Source organism: Panthera onca, chromosome E2 (genome assembly GCF_046562875.1).
Source record: "Panthera onca isolate mPanOnc1 chromosome E2, mPanOnc1 haplotype 2, whole genome shotgun sequence".
Classification (NCBI taxonomy): Eukaryota; Metazoa; Chordata; class Mammalia; order Carnivora; family Felidae; genus Panthera; species Panthera onca.
In genome coordinates this window covers 48026022-48042923 of record NC_138353.1, presented here as the reverse complement: position 1 = coordinate 48042923, position 16902 = coordinate 48026022, and the positions used below count along the sequence as shown (strand labels likewise).

Genomic DNA, 16902 nt, shown 5'->3' with positions numbered 1-16902 from the left:
AGGAGAGTACTTGTCGGGATGAGCACTGTGCATTGTATGTGTATGTAAGTGATAAATTACTGAATTCTACTCCTGAAACCAATATTGTACACTGTATATTGGTTAACTAAAATTTAAATTAAAAAAAAAAACAAACAAGAAATATACTGCACTGAAAGATGTGACTTCCAAACACCCATTCCTTGAAGGGGTCAACAGACCTTTGGGAAAGGTGATGTCCAAGGCAACGTCGTAAGACTCTGCGAAGACCATGATGTTTTCAATCTGAACAACACCAACAAGATTGTCTGCATCTAAAACCTGTTGGGGTAAGAGAAATTCTTGAGTAAAAGCAAGATCCACAGGATGCTTGGAGCTTGAACTATGTACCATGCAGTGGGAATGATGGAGAAGGAGGCATGGTGTAGAATATTTATAAGATGTATTTAGCTTTGGACTTCAGCGAGCATTTGGTATGATTAGTATACTCATAACATCCTCTGGGAAGTACCAGTGTAGACAATAAATATAAGAATGTGAAAAAGGACCTGTATTTTTCATCTTGTCCACTTATGGGTTTTAAATATTTGCATGATTGCCACTACATTATTGAAGTTGGGGTTGTGAGTATACACTGCAGAAAAGTGCTCTTTGGAATATTTATTTATTTATTTATTAGAGAGAGAGAGAGAGAGAACAGGGGAGAAGGGCAGAGGGACAGGGAGAGAGAGAATCTTAAGCAGGCTCCATGCCCAGCACAGAGCCCCAAGACTGGTGTTTAAAACATTGACCTGGGTGGTGCAGCCAGTTAAGCGTCTGACTCTTGATCTCAGCTCAGATCATTGTATCTCATGGTTCATGAGTTCGAGCCCCATATTGGGTTGTATACTGATGGTGCAGAGCCTGTTTGAGATTCTCTCTCCTTCTCTCTGCCCCTCCCCTGCCTGTGCTCTCTCTCTCTCTCTTTCTCTCTCTCTCAAAATAAAAAATAAACTTAAAAAATGCCGACTTTCATTGTCTGATATTCATACACTATAATTGTTGATTAAATGAATCTATCAGTATCTGTGTTCAGCTATCTTAAGGACTGTCATAGGTATGTGATAATAGAGATTAGAACCAGTGAGTGGACCCCAAAGTAGCAACAGGATTAACTCATGTAAATTACAGTTGGAAATATGAACTCAACCCAAGGAAGAATTAATAGTCAGACCTGTTCCAAGGAAAATCAGGCTGCTTTGAGTATTGGTAAGTTTTCTATTCCTACAAGTATTCAAAGAGAAGCTTGGATAATCCCTTGATTATCCTTGATTGTTGCGGAATTGATTCAAGCATCAAAAGTCAGTGGCATTCATTCATTCGTTAGTTCATTTTACAGATTCTACTGAGTACCTTCTCCGTAAGGCCTGTGCTAGACACTGGGGGCATGATGGGGTAGTGGAATGAATGGTGGCCATGTATTAACCCCTGGAACCCAGGAAGGTGACTTTATTTGGAAAAAGTCTTTGCAGATGTAATTGAGTTAAAGATCCTGAGGTGAGATCTTCCTGGATTATCTGGGTGGGCCCTATACCTAATGACAAATGTCCTTATAAGAGACAGAAGAAGAGGAAATGCAGATAGAAAAGGCCATGTGAAGACGGAGGCAGAGTTAGAGAGAGATGCAGCCACAAGCCCAGGAACACCTGGAGCCACCAGAAGCTGGACGAAGCAAGGAAGGATTCTTCCCCCAGAGTCTTCAGAGGGAGTATGACCCTGCAGACTCCTTGATTTCAGACTTCTGGCTTCCAGAACTGTGAGAGAATAGATGTGTGTTGTTTTAAGCCACTTAGTTTGTGGGCATTTGTTTACGTCAGCCCTTGGAAATGAATACAGATGATGAGCAAGTCAGGCAAGATCTTGCCCTGATGGAGTTCACATAAGAAAGTAGAGAAAGAAACAGGATATCTGAAAGGGGGAGATGCTCTGAAGGATAGAAGACAGGGCGAGTGATCGCACATAACAGGAGATTACCTTGATGCGGTGACTAGGGGAACCCAGTTGGAGCAGTGCTGTTTAGCGGACCTCAAGGAGCCTGGGGGTGACATTCTTGGCAGGGTTGCTGCAAGGCCAAAGGCCTGAGGCAGGAAAAAGCCAAGAGACCACATGATGGAGCCTATGAGTGAGAGCGAGGTTGGATACTGAGGCAGGCAGGGACTGAGAAGCAGGGGACCCTGAGCTCTATCCTCACTACAGCTAGAGCCAGCAGAGTGCTGCTGGAAGGAGAGGGGCCTGACCTGACTGACCCAGATGGGGAATGGGCCTCTGCCAAAGTCCAGGCGAGAGATGCTATAGACAGCCTGGGCGAGGGTGGAAGCAGCAGTGAGGGCAGAGGAGCGGGCAGGTGGGAGGTATCCTGGGAGACAGAACTAGCAAGACTTGGAGGAGGACGGGGCCGGACACAGGCTGTCATGGAAAGGAGGGAATCAAAGATAGTTCCTAGGTGTCTGTTGGGAGCACCTGGGCGAAAGGTGATGTTTATGGAGACAGGGATCTAAGCAGTGACTGGGTTTGGGAGTGTGAAATCAGGAATCTCATGCTTACAAAGGGACAGTAACACCATCAGTCAGTCACTCACTCTGCATTGAATGAGTGCTCTGTTCTTGGCACCAGGAAATCAGCCACGAGTGAGACTGCCTTGATGGAGCTTACAACTGTGTGCAGAATGAGACACCGTGGGTTGATGGTTGTCAAATGGGGATCAGTTGGGAGCACGTAAGAGGGAAACCTGGCTGTGGTTGTGTGTGGGTATGTGTATGTGTGTCTATCAGGGAACCCAATATGTACACATTTGATGACCAAGTCTGAAGATATGTGAAGCCTCACCTCCAACCGGATCACCCTCTTGATGTTGACAGGCTTGGAGGGCAGGAAGTGCACCTGAAGGCTGTACTCAGCCTTGGGGGGGATGGTCCCCTGCATGGTGGACACAGTGAAGTCATCGCCCAGGTGCTCCAGGCTGGTGACCCGCCAGGCCACGGGCAGGGGTGTGACGTTGCGGAGAAGAACTACCTTGGATTCTTTTCTGCAGGGACCAAAAGAAATTTTGTCAGTTTCAAATGATTCTGATTTATTATGGCGGGTCAGAAAAAGCACTTCTGGTTATTTCAATCATTGCTTAGTTCACTAACCAGTGTTTATCAGGTAATGGGACCTGGTGTTAACAATCAAGGAATGTAGGATACATAACATAACAATATTCTCTTCTAGTAGCCCCAGAAGTAAACATTCTATTTAGAATAATATGAAGCCAGTGAATGAATATGTTAAGTTCCAGTTTTGGTCTAGTATTCTCTCTTTATGCTCCAATTTCTAGACCAAGGATTCCTAACCTTTTAGGGTAATGGACTGCTTAGAGAACCTGGAAAAAAGTGAGACCTTCTTCTGAGAAAACTGCAAATATGCACACACTTTGGCAATTGATATTGGGAATGGGGGTGCTTCCTGAACCCCACTGAAGTCAAGTTAATTTGTGAACTGAATAGCATTATTAACCATTTTGGCTTGCACAGGACTAGAAGTTTCCCAGGATGCAGACTTTCAGTGCTAAAACTAGAAAAGTCCTGAGAAAATCGGGATGAGTTGGTTGCCCTAGAACTAAATGTTCTTTAAATTCCATTGCAGTCCTCGTATCATCCAGAATTCTGACCTGTGCAGCAAGAGCCGATCAAAATGCAATTGCCTGGGTTCCAGCTCTAGTTCTGGGCGGACCCCTTGGCAGCTTAATTTGAAGACCGCTGGCTCTGGGTTCTCCTTGATGCAGCAGACAATGCAGTCGTCAAAGACACCAACTGCAGTAGGGTAGGCCCATATGTTCAGCATCTAAAGGAAGAGTCAAAACAAAATACATTTATGCCGAGAACACCAAGGTGTCAAATTTCCCAAGAAAGACTTGCCCTGGTGGACTTGTTTCCAGGTGACTGTACCTGCTTCTCATTGGGTTTCAGAATCATGTTGATGGGCTCCAGGAAGTAGGTGTTTGCTTTGACATCATTCTGAAAGCAGAAGAACACCTCTGCAACCATTGGCGAATTGTTCAGGATTGTCAATGTTTCCATGTTGCCTGGGAACAAGGATGATTTGTACCTGTAAATGAACAAGAATTAGGGATGTGGCGGGGGGCAGGGGGCGCCTGGGTGGCTAAGTCGGTTAAGTGTCCGACCCATGATTTTGGCTCAGGTCACCATCTCACCGTTCATGAGTTCAAGCTCATGCATGCTGAAAGCACAGATCCTGCTTATGATTCTGTCTCCCCCTCTCTCTGCCGCTCCCCTACTTGCTTTCTCTCTCTCTCTCTCTCTCAAAATAAATAAACATTAAAAAAAAAAGAATTAGGGATGTGGATGTGAGCACTGACTGAGAGTTCAGGTGGAAAAGGAGATTGTGGGGTGTACAAAGGGTAGTATGGTTCACTGAGGCAGTAGCGTGGCAGCTAAGAACACAAGCTGTGCACTTGTGGAGACTCGTGGCTATGACCTGACCCCTCTCCCTGCAAGCCTTGGTCTCCTCATCTCTAAGAGGGGAAGATAATATTTGTTAGGATTTCTATGACTATTAAATGCAGTGGCAGCTATCATGGCAAAGAATTCTAACAGAACCAGGCAGCTCTATCCTTCCCAGGGCTTATCTTCCCAGGAGGCATGAACCTTTGAGTAACTTATTATTTCACATCTGTCTTAGAGATGACCTCCTTTACCTCCTTCTCCTAGACCTGTACAAGATGTTACTGTTGTGACGTGCATTCATTTGGTGTGGTTCGTATAAGGCTGTTTCTGTTCCTTCGTGACTCTCCACAGAGTTGAGAACTGTTGGCATTAGAAGCTGCTCAATTAATGGCACTGAACAGAAAAGGAATCACAGAAGGTACAAGGCATGCCAATGAAGATGCTCATCATCAGAGGTCAGAGCACAGGTCAGGAAAACAGAGTCACCATACTCTTCACTGCTGCCCAGAAACAGTCTGAAAAGCTTTTTGGATAGACAGTGATAAAGGAAGGAAGGAGAGCAAATGGCAGAGACCAAGTCAGGGTCATAGAGACAGAATTTTCTCAGTGTCAACACCAAAGCGGGGGTGACCTTCATATCTAACTGGTCACCGCCACCATCCAGCACTGTGCTAAGTCTCATGTGTATTATCCAGTTCAATTTCACAAATCTGTGGGTGGGTGCTATTATTTCCCCATTTTGCAGATGAGAACATTGAGGCTCAGCAAGATTTAAGAAAATAAATAAATAATAACAGATTGTACTGGGCCTTGTTTCTGGGCCACTGTAATCCTCTCCTTCTGGACCAGCGCTGTCTGGCCCCAAATTCTGGTTGATTCCACCGCTGTCAGAACACATGCCTCTCTGAATGGCCATAATTTCCCTGACTTCTGACCTTGGCTGCTTTGTACATCATGTCCATCAACCTGACCCCCCTCCATCTCTCTCTGAAACCCTTCTATTGGGCCTTGAAGTTCCACTCCGTTGTCAGCCAACCCTCCTCATCTGGGCTTTCTGGTCCAGCCTCTTAGGAAATAAACTCCGGGTATTAAGGGACTGGAGAACAAAGAGGGCTCGTTAGTTGCACCAAGTCAGTGAGAACACAAACATTCTCTACTTATCACAGTCAATGCTAGACGGAATTAAGACGTGGCTAGAACTGGGTCCACTTTTGGTCTTAACCTCCCTGCCTACACAATGGGAAGTTTGTATGTGACCGAACAAACTGGTCTCACTAGAAATGTATGGCCATCACCCTCACCTGGGGCACCCAATCTTGCTTGACAACTTTAATCTGTTTCTCGTATTCTACCTCCCCAGCTTTCCACAAAGACTCTTTAATCTGCTATACATTTTCTCAACAGTTTTATCTTCCCTCCACTTCCCTCCCTGTTAGGGATGACCTTGAAAATGTGTCACGGAGAAAATAGATGGTTGCATGGGAACCTTCTCACTGTTTCGACCAAATCTGCACCTGAAGCCATCTGCCTTCCTCTCTCCTAGTAGGAGGTGGTGGCCCCTCTTCCTGGCAAGAACAGCATCTCTGTATCCCATTGTGTAGTCTCAGGGAGCTGTACCACTGATGGCCCTTACTTCCTCTCAAAACTCTGACCTCTTCCTCCCTGTGTCCTCTTGGCATCCCGACATCATGAGAACAACAGTGTGTGAGCAGTGTTCCCTGGACTCCATGTCTCCCTCTCATCCTTGACTGCCTCTCTTTCTTCACAGTCAAGCTTTCCAAAGAACTATCTTCACGCTCCATCTCCTTCCTTTTACCAGCCACTGACTCCTCAACTCACTCTGCTTGGGTTTCATCCTCAGAAATCCCTAAGAGGACCCTTGCTAAGGCCCCTATGGTCTCCATGTTGTTGAGTCCCACGGATGTCCTTTGAGAACAAAAACCACAGAGCTTATTCCTTGCTTTCTGTGGCTACTAGCTATACTTCCTAAGCATCTCAAACAACATATCGCAAAGTGAACTCTTGATCCTACCCTGTCTCCAACAAAACTGGTCCTCCTCCGGGATTTTCCATCTGGGAAGATGGTGTCCGCATTCATCTGGGTGCTTAGTAGGAACTCGGGGCACAAGAACCCAGTTCTCCTGATTTGTGGCTCAGGGCTAACAGGGGCAGCCTCATAACAACTACATCCACATGGCAATCCTGCTTTGCACTATTATTCATGAGTGCAACTTGGAGTCTGAAATCTGTTTTGAAATAACGGAACACTTACTTATCTCTTGATTTTCCACAAAGCAGTGGCCCGAAGCAAAACTTCTCCATGTTCATAATATACTTCTTAAAGATGACCTCATTTGTCTTTATGTCTGTCTTCTGCTCAGGAAATACCACTCTGAACACAGAGGAAGAAGAGAGGAAGAGAGGCTTTCTGAGTGGAAGTTCGATGCCTCCACTTGATGTTTACATGAACCCGATATTCCCTGTTCAGCAAAGGGTTCAGGTGTCTGGAGACAGAATGATTCTTAATTTGAGGACCTGAGTTGAGCCTTTGTTCCTGTTCCCTCCCTCCCACCACCCCTGGGATGAGAGAATGGTTTGAACTTGAGAAAAAAGATTCCCAGTGGAGTCTTCAATAATGAGGGGCTGATGATAGAGCTGAGCTAGATTTCCTGTTCTAGGGTGCCCGGCTACAAAAACAACCCCTATGGAAAACTAGTTCTGGACATTAGCTAGCTTCTGAGTTCCTTGTCCAGTGTGGCCTCCTGGTGAGAATTGCAAAAAACGTCTTTCTGGTGGACAAGCTATAAAAGGCCTCTTCCCCTAGAGGGGTTGTGTCACTAGCTTGCTCAGCCAGGTGACTTTATGTTGTGCATAAGGGGCGCAGTGGTGTTTGGTAGCTCAGAATAAAAGTCCGCTTGTGGACTTTCACACATTTAGTGATATTACAGGAGAAAAAGTCCGATGGTACATACCGAATCTGCTTAAATTAGCTCAGTAGTTAAATAAGCCAACTAACTCACCAGAGGAGGACATTTTGCAGGCCTGACATCTACTGACGTGCTCCATAGCTCAGTTTCATGGCATATGACATTCCTGCGGCTTTGTAAGTGTCTAAAACACTGATGCCCAGTACAGCTGGCAAACCCCGGGCCCACATTGGTAGGGAGAGCTACCTTGCTCAAAGTGCCATGTGGGAAAATGAAAGTGTTTCTGTCAACTCTCTCTTTCAAAGTACGACGGGCTTACTTTGGGTCTTGGCAGATGTACGGGTAACTGCACACGCCTCGGCAGTAAAGCTGGTACTGGCGGTGAGTCCCAAGGATCTCAAAGTTAAATGTCTGGTCGAAGTTCCCAAGGTCGTCAGAAGAGAAGTGTATTCGTAAGGTCACCTCACCGTTGGCTGGCACGATCCACCGGAAGTGGTTCAGCCTGCCAACGACCATGGGCTTTTAAAGAGAGAAGGCTTCCTCTGGGGCAGGAGCAGGCAGGACAGCTGCCTGGGAGGTGTCCCCACCTGCCAGGGTTGGGCACAATCACGCAGAGGGTCCCGCGGGCAGGACGGCCCTTCTCCCCTCGGGCGCTGTGTCAGCCACACCCTCTATTTGGGCTTCAAAACTACCCCCACCCCCGGGTGGTCCAGAGGCCCACCTGGTAAACTTCTCCTGAGACAACTGCCCAGAGAAGCTGTTCTGCTCCGTGTCTGACAGGGGGGCAATGGCTCCAGACACTGCCCCAGAAAAGACCTTCCTGCTGAAGGCCATGCGACGTTTGTCCTTCTGAGTGTCTCGGACCTGATCTGCCTTTTCTTTCAGTTTCTGTCTGCTCCCCTTGGAGGAGGTGGTCTGCTCCTCCTGCGCCTTGATTAAGAACAAGCACGAGGTCTTAAATACTCATCTGCATACACATGAACAGAGACAACTACAACATGCCTGCTGTCTGGGATGGCCGCGCTGTAGGTCCAGGATGCTGGTGGCTGCCTAGAGCAGGGGAGGGCCCAGCCAACTATCCTAGCAGAGAAGAGGAGTAGGCTGGAGAGGAGTCCAGAGCTTTTCCTGGCATCCCATTCCCCGAGGAGGAGGCCAAAGCCTAGAGAAAGCTTGAAGCTGCAGGGGATATGCTCCCATATGCATTTTGTTGTGTTTTCTTAGTACCTTTCACTCTACACCCCTCATCTCCTCCCAATCACATTGATTTTGGGACAGACCAGATCCGTGTTCTGATAGAATATTCCAAACTCTGAAATTTCCTGACTATTCTTAGAGGGTCATTTCACTTACTCCTTTATTCCCTGTATTTTTTGTAAGACAAAAATTAGGCTTCAAAGCTTGATTTGATTCATAGAGGATGTGGTATATATCACACTCCATCACAATGAGGGACAAAATGCCATGTCGACCCATGATTACAGACGCAGTGTGTTCACGTGGCTGGAGTGGTGCCCGCCAGACGTGGCCACGGTAAAGTGGGCTTTTCCTTTTGCAGCTGGCTGGTCACCTGTGGGATGATGCTCTGGGCTCGCGGTGCGCATCTTGTTCCCCAACAAAGTACTGCTTTTTGTTTTGTATAAGTTGGTGCTCCTCAATTAATACTTTTCTGGGGATAACAGAATAGTGTTTTTCTTTCTTTTTTAAAAAAAGTTTATTTTTGAGAGAGAGAAAGAGAGCATGTGTGCAAGAGCTGGGGAGGAGCCGAGGGAGGCGGGGAACGGAGGGTCAGAAGTAGGCTCTGCATTGACAGCAGAGAGCTCAATGCGGGCCTCAAACTCATGATCCGTGAGATCATGACCTGAGCCGAAGTTGGACGCTTAACCGACTGAGCCCCCTAGGCGCCCTGTGTTTTTCTAATTCTACTCTTCTTTTTATAGTTTTAGTTGCCATTCTTCCAGAATGAAGAACTTTCTTCTGCTAATTGGGGATGAACTAGAGTTCCTCCTAAAATGGTAAGTTAAAGAATGCTTAATCTTTTTCTGTTTGTGGCTCATTTTAAGGAAAGAGTTTGGTGTCATAGTCACCTCTGATGTTGGCAATTTTTTAATCTTTTTTATTTGGATTCTGTTCTAGAAAGGCCTGCCTATGCATGCTGCTGATCTCAGATGATGATTTCTTTTTTTTCTAAATGTTTATTTTTGAGAGAAAGAGAAAGAGAGAGAGAGAGAGAGAGAGAGAGAGAGGAGGGGGCAGAGAGACAGGGACAGAGGATCCAAAGCTGGCTCCTCACCGACAGCAGCAAGCCAGATATGGGGCTTGAACTCACGAACTGTGAGATTATGACCTGAAGTCGGATGCTCAACTGACTGAGCCATCCAGGTGTCCCTCAGATGACAGTTTCTTACTTGTAAATAGCAGTTTGAGGCAGTCTCTTCACCTAACTGAGCCTTAGGCAGAGCCTATAAGTGATTTTATTTATTTATTAAAATGTTATTTACTTATTTATTTATTTTTTTTTGAGAGAGAGACAGAGCATGAGCTGGGAAGGGGCAGAGAGAGAGGGAGACACAGAATCTGAAGCAGGCTCCAGGCTCTGAGCTGTCAGCACAGAGCCTGATGTGGGGCTTAATCTCATGAACCGTGAGATCATGACCTGGGTGGAAGTCGGATGCTCAACTGACTGAGCACCCCCCACCCCGCCAGGCAGCCCCAGGTGATTTTATTATTCTTGCTGGGGTGTATGTTTTGTAGGAGGCTGTGTGGAGAGATTCAAATTTGGGGCCACCACACTCCTCTGGGAATAAAAAGCCCATCTATAGTTCTTAATTATATATACCTTCTGCATATTATTGGTCAAATCTATTTTTCCTTTGTGATTTATTCTATTAATTACATGTCTATTTTCTTTTACTTTTATATGATTTCATTTGGATTGCTTATATTTTGAATTTTTTAAAGGCTCATTGATTTATTTTGAGAGACAGAGAGAGAGAGTAGGGGAGGGGCAGAGAGAGAGAAAGAAAGAGAGAGAATCCCAAGCAGGCTCCATGCTGTCAGCATGAAGCTCGATGCTAGGTTCAAACTCACAGTGAGATAATGACCTGAGCTGAAATCAAGGGTCGGATGCTCAACCAAATGAGCTGAGGTGCCCTCAGATTGCTTATATTTTTAACCCAGCTGGAATTAATTTTACCACCTTGTGTCAATAAAGAGATAAAAAGTGAGTTTACCAAAATATCTAATCTTCCCTTGATAAATTCTTTGGTAATCTGTCCTTTTTCTAGTGCTGTGTCTTCCCTTAATTCGTGTCTGTTGATTCTTGTATTCTCATGCCCTGTGTGAACTACCTTAGCTTCCCAATACATTCTAATATCTTTTTTCTAAAAGAGCTGGTCTTGCTTAATTGTTTCTCACACATAAGCTTCAGAGCAATTCAACAAGTTCCCTAGACCATCCCACGAGGGCTGGAAAGGGTGGAAGATGAGAATGAGCCATTTTGAGAGAGGCTCATGCGGGGTCCCCAGGCAGGATCCCTGATGAGTCAAAGGCAAACACATCAGCGAGCATGACAGCCAACGCTGTACTCAATTTTTGACCATGTGGAAAGTGGCCTCTGTCTGCCCATCTGAATTCCCGCCAAGGTCAGGAGGGCAAGCAGCTGGCTTGCTCCTTACCTTTGCAGAGCTCACAGTGCTTGAAAGCTCTGGTTCTGCTTCCCCTTCTCTTTTCTCCTCCTGGAGGGAGAGCTCTTCAGGTGGTGGGATCACAAACACAAAATGCTTCAGGATTTCTGTTGTGGCCGGAGGCAGCCGCTTCAGGGGGTGGGAGATGATTGAGAATAAGGCCGGAGGTGGGATGGGTGGGCCAGAGGAACCCAGACCCAAGATGTCCAGGATCTAAAGGGAAAGCCCATGGTTAATTTCCTATGCACAGGGTAGGGTTCCCCCAGCTCCTCCCCGAGCAAGCACAGGGTGGTTCAGACCCTCCTGTCTTTTCCTCACCATTCTTGGGAGATGCCCCTGCTATGCGCATGTGTCAGGGGAGGGGTGTGAAAGACCTATGGCACAGCCCTGTAGGTTTTTCTAGATCCCCAAACCCCTAGACCAGGCTGGGGCACTTGCTGTGGCTGCACGCTCCCTGTACCTCTCTCATCATGGCCCTTGTCACCCTACCGTGTCTGTCTCTGCAGCTGGATGTTACATAAACTCCACTGGGACAAGAACCAGGACACTATAGCACAGGGCCCAGCACATAGTAGGCACTCAAAACTATGTTTTAGAGACTAGCTCTTAAGGCTCTGATGTCTATAGTACAGAGTTGTTCCATCTGTTTTCAGATCCCGTGTTAATTGTTCTTTCACCTTTAAATGTTCTTTCCTTCTAATGCTGAAAGATAGGGTCAGAGCAGGTCAAATATGGCAAAGAAAAAAAAAAAAGCCAAGGTTCTGGGAATGGGGTAAATGATGGGAAGGAAGAGAGAAGTCAAAAAGAAACCAAAGAGAACATTCATTCCTACAGCATTCTCCCCTTCTGCTCTCATATATACTGAAGGAGCATCTTCCAGAGCAGATGCCTTTAAAATTTAGCAGCAACTTCCTTCTCAGCATGGAGCCCCTCAGAATAAGCATGCTATCTCTAGATTTGTCATCATCACAATGGTGTTACAGCCCACCAGAGCACCCGTTCTGTGGACCAAATGGGCTATTAGGCCAAGCAGGCAACAGTCTTCATGGAATCCTGGGCTTCTAACCTGCAGGGCAGGTGGCTAAAGACCTAATGCTTAGCTAGCGTTAACTCCCAGGGTTTGAATGTCTGCGAGGGAAAGGAATGAACAGTTTGTACCAACTGTTGAATTAATAGAGCCAGGGTTAAAGAACTTTATAACCAACAGTCTAACCTGTGGCTTGGAGTGTGGAGAGAAAACAAAAAGGCAAGCAGATCATCTTGGCTATAGTACTGGAGCACAAAGCAAGATGAGAAGATGTCCTTTTCTCCAAAAACACAATTCTAGGGGAAAAATGGCCATGATGCCTTATCTAAGGCTGAGTGGAGGCGGAACTGTAAAACGAGTGGTGTTGTGTCCTCCAACGGTCTTCTGCCCTTTGGCCCGCCTGGCCTGCTGCTGTGGGGCCAAACCACACCCTAATGTGCCCCCTTGCGGAATTACCCGTGTCCTCCCATTAGCCCTTACCTGCCATACTTTCCTCCCAGGCTCTGTTCTCTCCTTGTTAAGGTTGTGTCTAATTTCTTATAGACGAAACCAGAGATCAGCAAACTGTGTCCCCCTGGTCAAGTCTGGCCTGCTACCTGCTTTTGTAAATGAAGTTGTATTGGAACAAAATCATTGATTTATATGTTGGTGGTGGTTGTGACAGAGACTAGATGACCCGCAGCCTAAATTATTTGCTTTCTGGTGCTTTACAGAAGTTCTTCCTCAGACAAAAGCCTATAGTAACTGTCTCCTTCAAACCATTACCCAAGAGGCTTCTGGATATGCAATATTTTCTAGGGCCAAAAGGCTATCTGATAAACAGTATGATTTCTGTCACTATAAGAACTTGTGGGAACAAGATTTTAAAGTAGTTGAGCCTCTTGCTTCACCCTACAGCGTACCTACCTTGCCAGCCTGTAACACCAGTATTATCGATATTAAAAATCAACCCTATAGACAGTTTTTTATGAGGTCAGATAGAGTAATTTAGATCTGTGGAGCTTTCTATGGATTTTCACCTAGAAATAGGTCCTTTTAGCCACTGTTGTCTTATATCCAAGGGATTAATCAGAGATTAATGGAATTAAGGGGATACAGAAAGAAACACCTTAATGGTAATTAGTACAATACCTGCTACCCCATTCATTACATCTGCATCCTGGAAAAGAGTCTGTACCTGATCCCCTTTGGGAAGCCTGTCATTGTCCAGGGCCTGCTTCCAGTTCAAGCCTTCCATGTCAGGTGTCTGGATGTTTATTAATGGCACGCCTAGATCCTTCTTCCCCTCGTGGTCCTCCTCCCCATCAGCCTCTCCTCCGTCGCTCCGCTCCTCCAGAGCCCGGAGCTTCTCCAGACGCTCCCTCTCAGCCTTCTCCCGCTCCTGGCGCTCCTTCTCAGCTCTCTCCTTCTCTGCACGCTCCCTCTCCCGGTCCTTGCGGCCTCGGCGCCCACCCGAAGGAACCTGGCGCTGGTCATCAGCCTCGTGGGGTATGTCGTCGGTGCCCATGTGTTGCAGCAGAATGCCTTGCTTCCGGTCCCAGTACATGAGGATGTTCTGAACATCCTTGAGAGTCAGCTCATAGGTCTTAAACTTGTGGGCCAGGTGCTTGTCAGCATCCTTCCGGAGGTCCCCCTCACTGTCCTCTGGCTCCTGGACAAGGGGAGACCCAACCATGTGAGGGTCTGCCAGTTGGTTCCTTCTCTTCTTTGTCAGTTCCTCCTTCTCCGTTAACTGCTCCCTGATGGATACTTTCCTTTCTACTGAATCCATCTTGACATCTAGTTTGGAAAAAGTAAGCATCTAGGAGGCAAAACACATAAAACATGCTTAAAACATTTCTTTACTGGAGAACAACGGCATAAATGAGAGCAAGAGGATATTGTGTTTTGAAAGAAGGCCTCACAGAGCCCCAGGTGCCTCTTATAGACCCAGGGGCTATGCCTCTGTCTGTGTCATCTTGGGGGGTCCTTGTTAAAATATCCTCTCCACGGTCCTTCGTGGGGAACAAACAGGAGTTTGAGAATTTGGCTGTGTCCTGGCTTTTAAAAAATACTATTTATTTAATTAACCTGGCCTAGAGAAACCAACTTCATCCTTTTTCTCCTGCCCTTTTAAACTTGCTTTGTGGGCTCTGATTTTCCTCCCCTCTGGATGGAATCCTTGGGGAGGCCCCAGAGGTTTTTGTTCATTCTTTGATGACATGAAGTCTAGCCGAATGTTCACTGACTGCAGAGCAGCCCAGAACCCCCTTTCCCGCTGAAAGTGCGCCTCCTCCATAAAGCTGGGCTCTGAGGCAGGCTCGCTGGGTTGGCTTCCCCCTTGCCTCAGCGCCTCACCGTACCACTCCTCTGTCTCATCTCCAACGCAGCTAGGAGGTCAGTGCTGGGTAGAGCTGTCCCCTGGAGGGGTCACTCACCTAGTTGAGTATGGAGGGGAGGGGCTTGGCTACTACTGTGTCTTTCTCCACTGTCAGTAGAGTCACTGCCAAGACACTGGAAGTTCTGTCCGGACAACAGATATCAGGCAGAGGACTCTGTGTGGAAGGAGCGGCCAGAGAGGGGCAGGGAGGGCTTGCCCTTGGAAGGTTGCAGGAGCCCAGCACAGAGCAGCTGGAGGCCAGGTACAGTGGAGAGTCCAGGCCTTCTTGCTTCTTGTGCTTGGTTCTGCTCCCAAGCCTGGGCCGTTTCTGCACGCTCAGACCCTGCTCCTTCCTGAGCTCTACCTGATTGTGGCCGCTGAAGCCTAATTCCTCTGCCCTTGTGTCTGCTCAGATGTGGTCACTGTGCCTTGCTCATCTACTGGGACCAGTCTGCATCTTGTCTGGGAGTCTGGCTTGTCTGGCTTTAGCTTCATCTTCAGAGCATCCAGTGCTGAAATAGTCACTGTGCCCACCAGCTGGCTAGCTACCCTCCCGGGCTGTGAGCGCCACTCTTGGTGCTGTGTTGGCTGTTCTGCCTTCCTGGGTCGTGGCCCCAGAGATGTGACTGCTAAGCTTGGCAGGCTGGTAAACTATCACTAGTTGTCTGCAAGGACAAGCTTATGTTGCAGTGCCTTCCTTGACCATTGTCAAGATAAGCTATTGGTTGAACACCGGGGCTCTACTGACTTTGTGGCTTACTGAGGCAAACTGTGAATACCAGCCCATTCAGCACCATGCAGGGGACTTACGGGGAGGGCGGGGTACAGTGGAAAGTGCAATGACTGTGGTCAGACGTAACTGGGGGAGGTCCGGTACCCACGACTTTGTCTCTTTCAACCCCAGGCAGGGTTCATGGCTCTGAACCTCACAGGGTGGGAGGGAGGCCAAAATGACAGAATTACATAAAGGCCAGCCAGGGATCCTGGCACACAATCAGCCCGTGACAAATGTTGGCCCCTTCCCTCCTACCTTCTGCTCCACTGCAAAATCCAAACAGTATCAGGTCAATTTTGTGGAAGGGAAACGTACTGGATTGATGGGCCGGTTACAATGTATGCTCTCTCTGTTCTGCTTCTTGCTAAGGAGCAAGAGAGGGTTGCTACCTGCCGGTTTGCTGTTTGAGATTTCTTTGTGGGAGGTTCCTCCTTTACTGGTCCTTGCTTTGGCCTTTTGACCTTCCGTTTTAGCTCATCTTCTTCCTTTTGCCGCTCAAGCTCCTGCTGTAACTTCTTTTCATGCATCTCCCTTGCCAGCCTCTCCAGCTCCCTTCATCAAACCAAGCAGAGACAACAGAGTTTAGAGCCTCTCCTGTCCACTCCCCCTGACTGGGAGTGTCCAGTGGAGGGACATGGGCAGAGCTTTCTTGGGCATAAGAAGAATGAAATGCAGGTAAAGAAATGTGGGTAAATAATGTGGGTAAATAGGAAGGAAGGAAGGAAGGAAGGAAGGAAGGAAGGAAGGAAGACAGGGAGGGAGGGAAGAAGGGAAGAAAGGAGAGAAAGAAAGTAGGGTCTCTGAAAAGTCATTCAGCAAAAGTGATCACCTCAAACTCAACTAAGAGGAACTCTCAATATGCATATCAATCTTCTTTCATAGGAGAGCAAGGCAAGGGCTGAAAATAGCTTGATGTTAGCAGTTTTCAAAAAGTAAGTTGCAAAGATTGTTCTGATATCAGTTCAGATGTGGCTCAGCTTCCTATACTTGTTACATCTAATGTTCAGACAACATTAGAACAGAAACAGTGTTTTATTTATTTATTTTTTAACGTTTATTCACCTTTGAGAGACAGAGAGACAGAGTGTGAGTGGGGGAGGGGCAGAGAGAGAGGGAGATACGGGATCTCAAGCAGGCTCTAGGCTCTGAGCTGTCAGCACAGAGCCTGAAGCAGGGATTGAACTCATGAGCCATGAGATTATGGCTCGAGTCGAAGTCTGAAGCTTAACTGACTGAGCCACTCAGGTGTCTCAAGAAATGGTGTTTTAAATAGCAGTCCCTAATGGCTAGCTTGGAGCCATGGTGGTGGATCTGAAAGCCACATTCCTTTCTTTTCTCTATCCCTTCCTGCTATGGATTCAGCTGGGCCTGCCCTGTTGCCAGTGGCAGAAGGGGCACCAAGGCTGGGACACCAAATATAAACAAGAGTGGAGGGGACAGCATTTCTGAAAGTACAAAACCCATCTGTTTTCATTTCTAGGAATCCCTGGTTGCTCCTGGTTGCTGTGATTCTCTATCATCCACTGTAGCCAACTCATCATTACTAGTTGTGTGTGTGTGTGTGTGTGTGTGTGTGTGTGTGTGTGTGTGTGTCTCACACAAACAAGTCATTGCTGAGCTTTGAGGATCAGATTTATATTTTCCAAGTCCACTATGAAATAAATTCCT

General features: G+C 47.0%; 1 protein-coding gene across 7 annotated transcripts in view; it reads right to left on the bottom strand.

The window, feature by feature from the left end:
- HYDIN (HYDIN axonemal central pair apparatus protein) overlaps positions 1 to 16902 on the bottom strand; it is a 415179-nt gene that overhangs the window by 71333 nt on the left and 326944 nt on the right. For all 7 annotated transcript variants that reach the window (XR_013552530.1, XM_078438955.1, XM_078438961.1 and 4 more), the window contains 10 exons: positions 15624 to 15786; positions 13278 to 13901; positions 11065 to 11286; positions 8112 to 8320; positions 7710 to 7892; positions 6736 to 6855; positions 3945 to 4104; positions 3668 to 3840; positions 2845 to 3043; positions 201 to 300 (listed from right to left, as the gene is read on the bottom strand). Coding sequence is in view for 6 of the 7 variants with exons in the window: in XM_078438955.1 (XP_078295081.1) it covers positions 201 to 300; positions 2845 to 3043; positions 3668 to 3840; positions 3945 to 4104; positions 6736 to 6855; positions 7710 to 7892; positions 8112 to 8320; positions 11065 to 11286; positions 13278 to 13901; positions 15624 to 15786 (2153 nt within the window). In the remaining variant the exon portion in view is untranslated. The remainder of the gene's footprint in view (positions 1 to 200; positions 301 to 2844; positions 3044 to 3667; positions 3841 to 3944; positions 4105 to 6735; positions 6856 to 7709; positions 7893 to 8111; positions 8321 to 11064; positions 11287 to 13277; positions 13902 to 15623; positions 15787 to 16902) is intronic.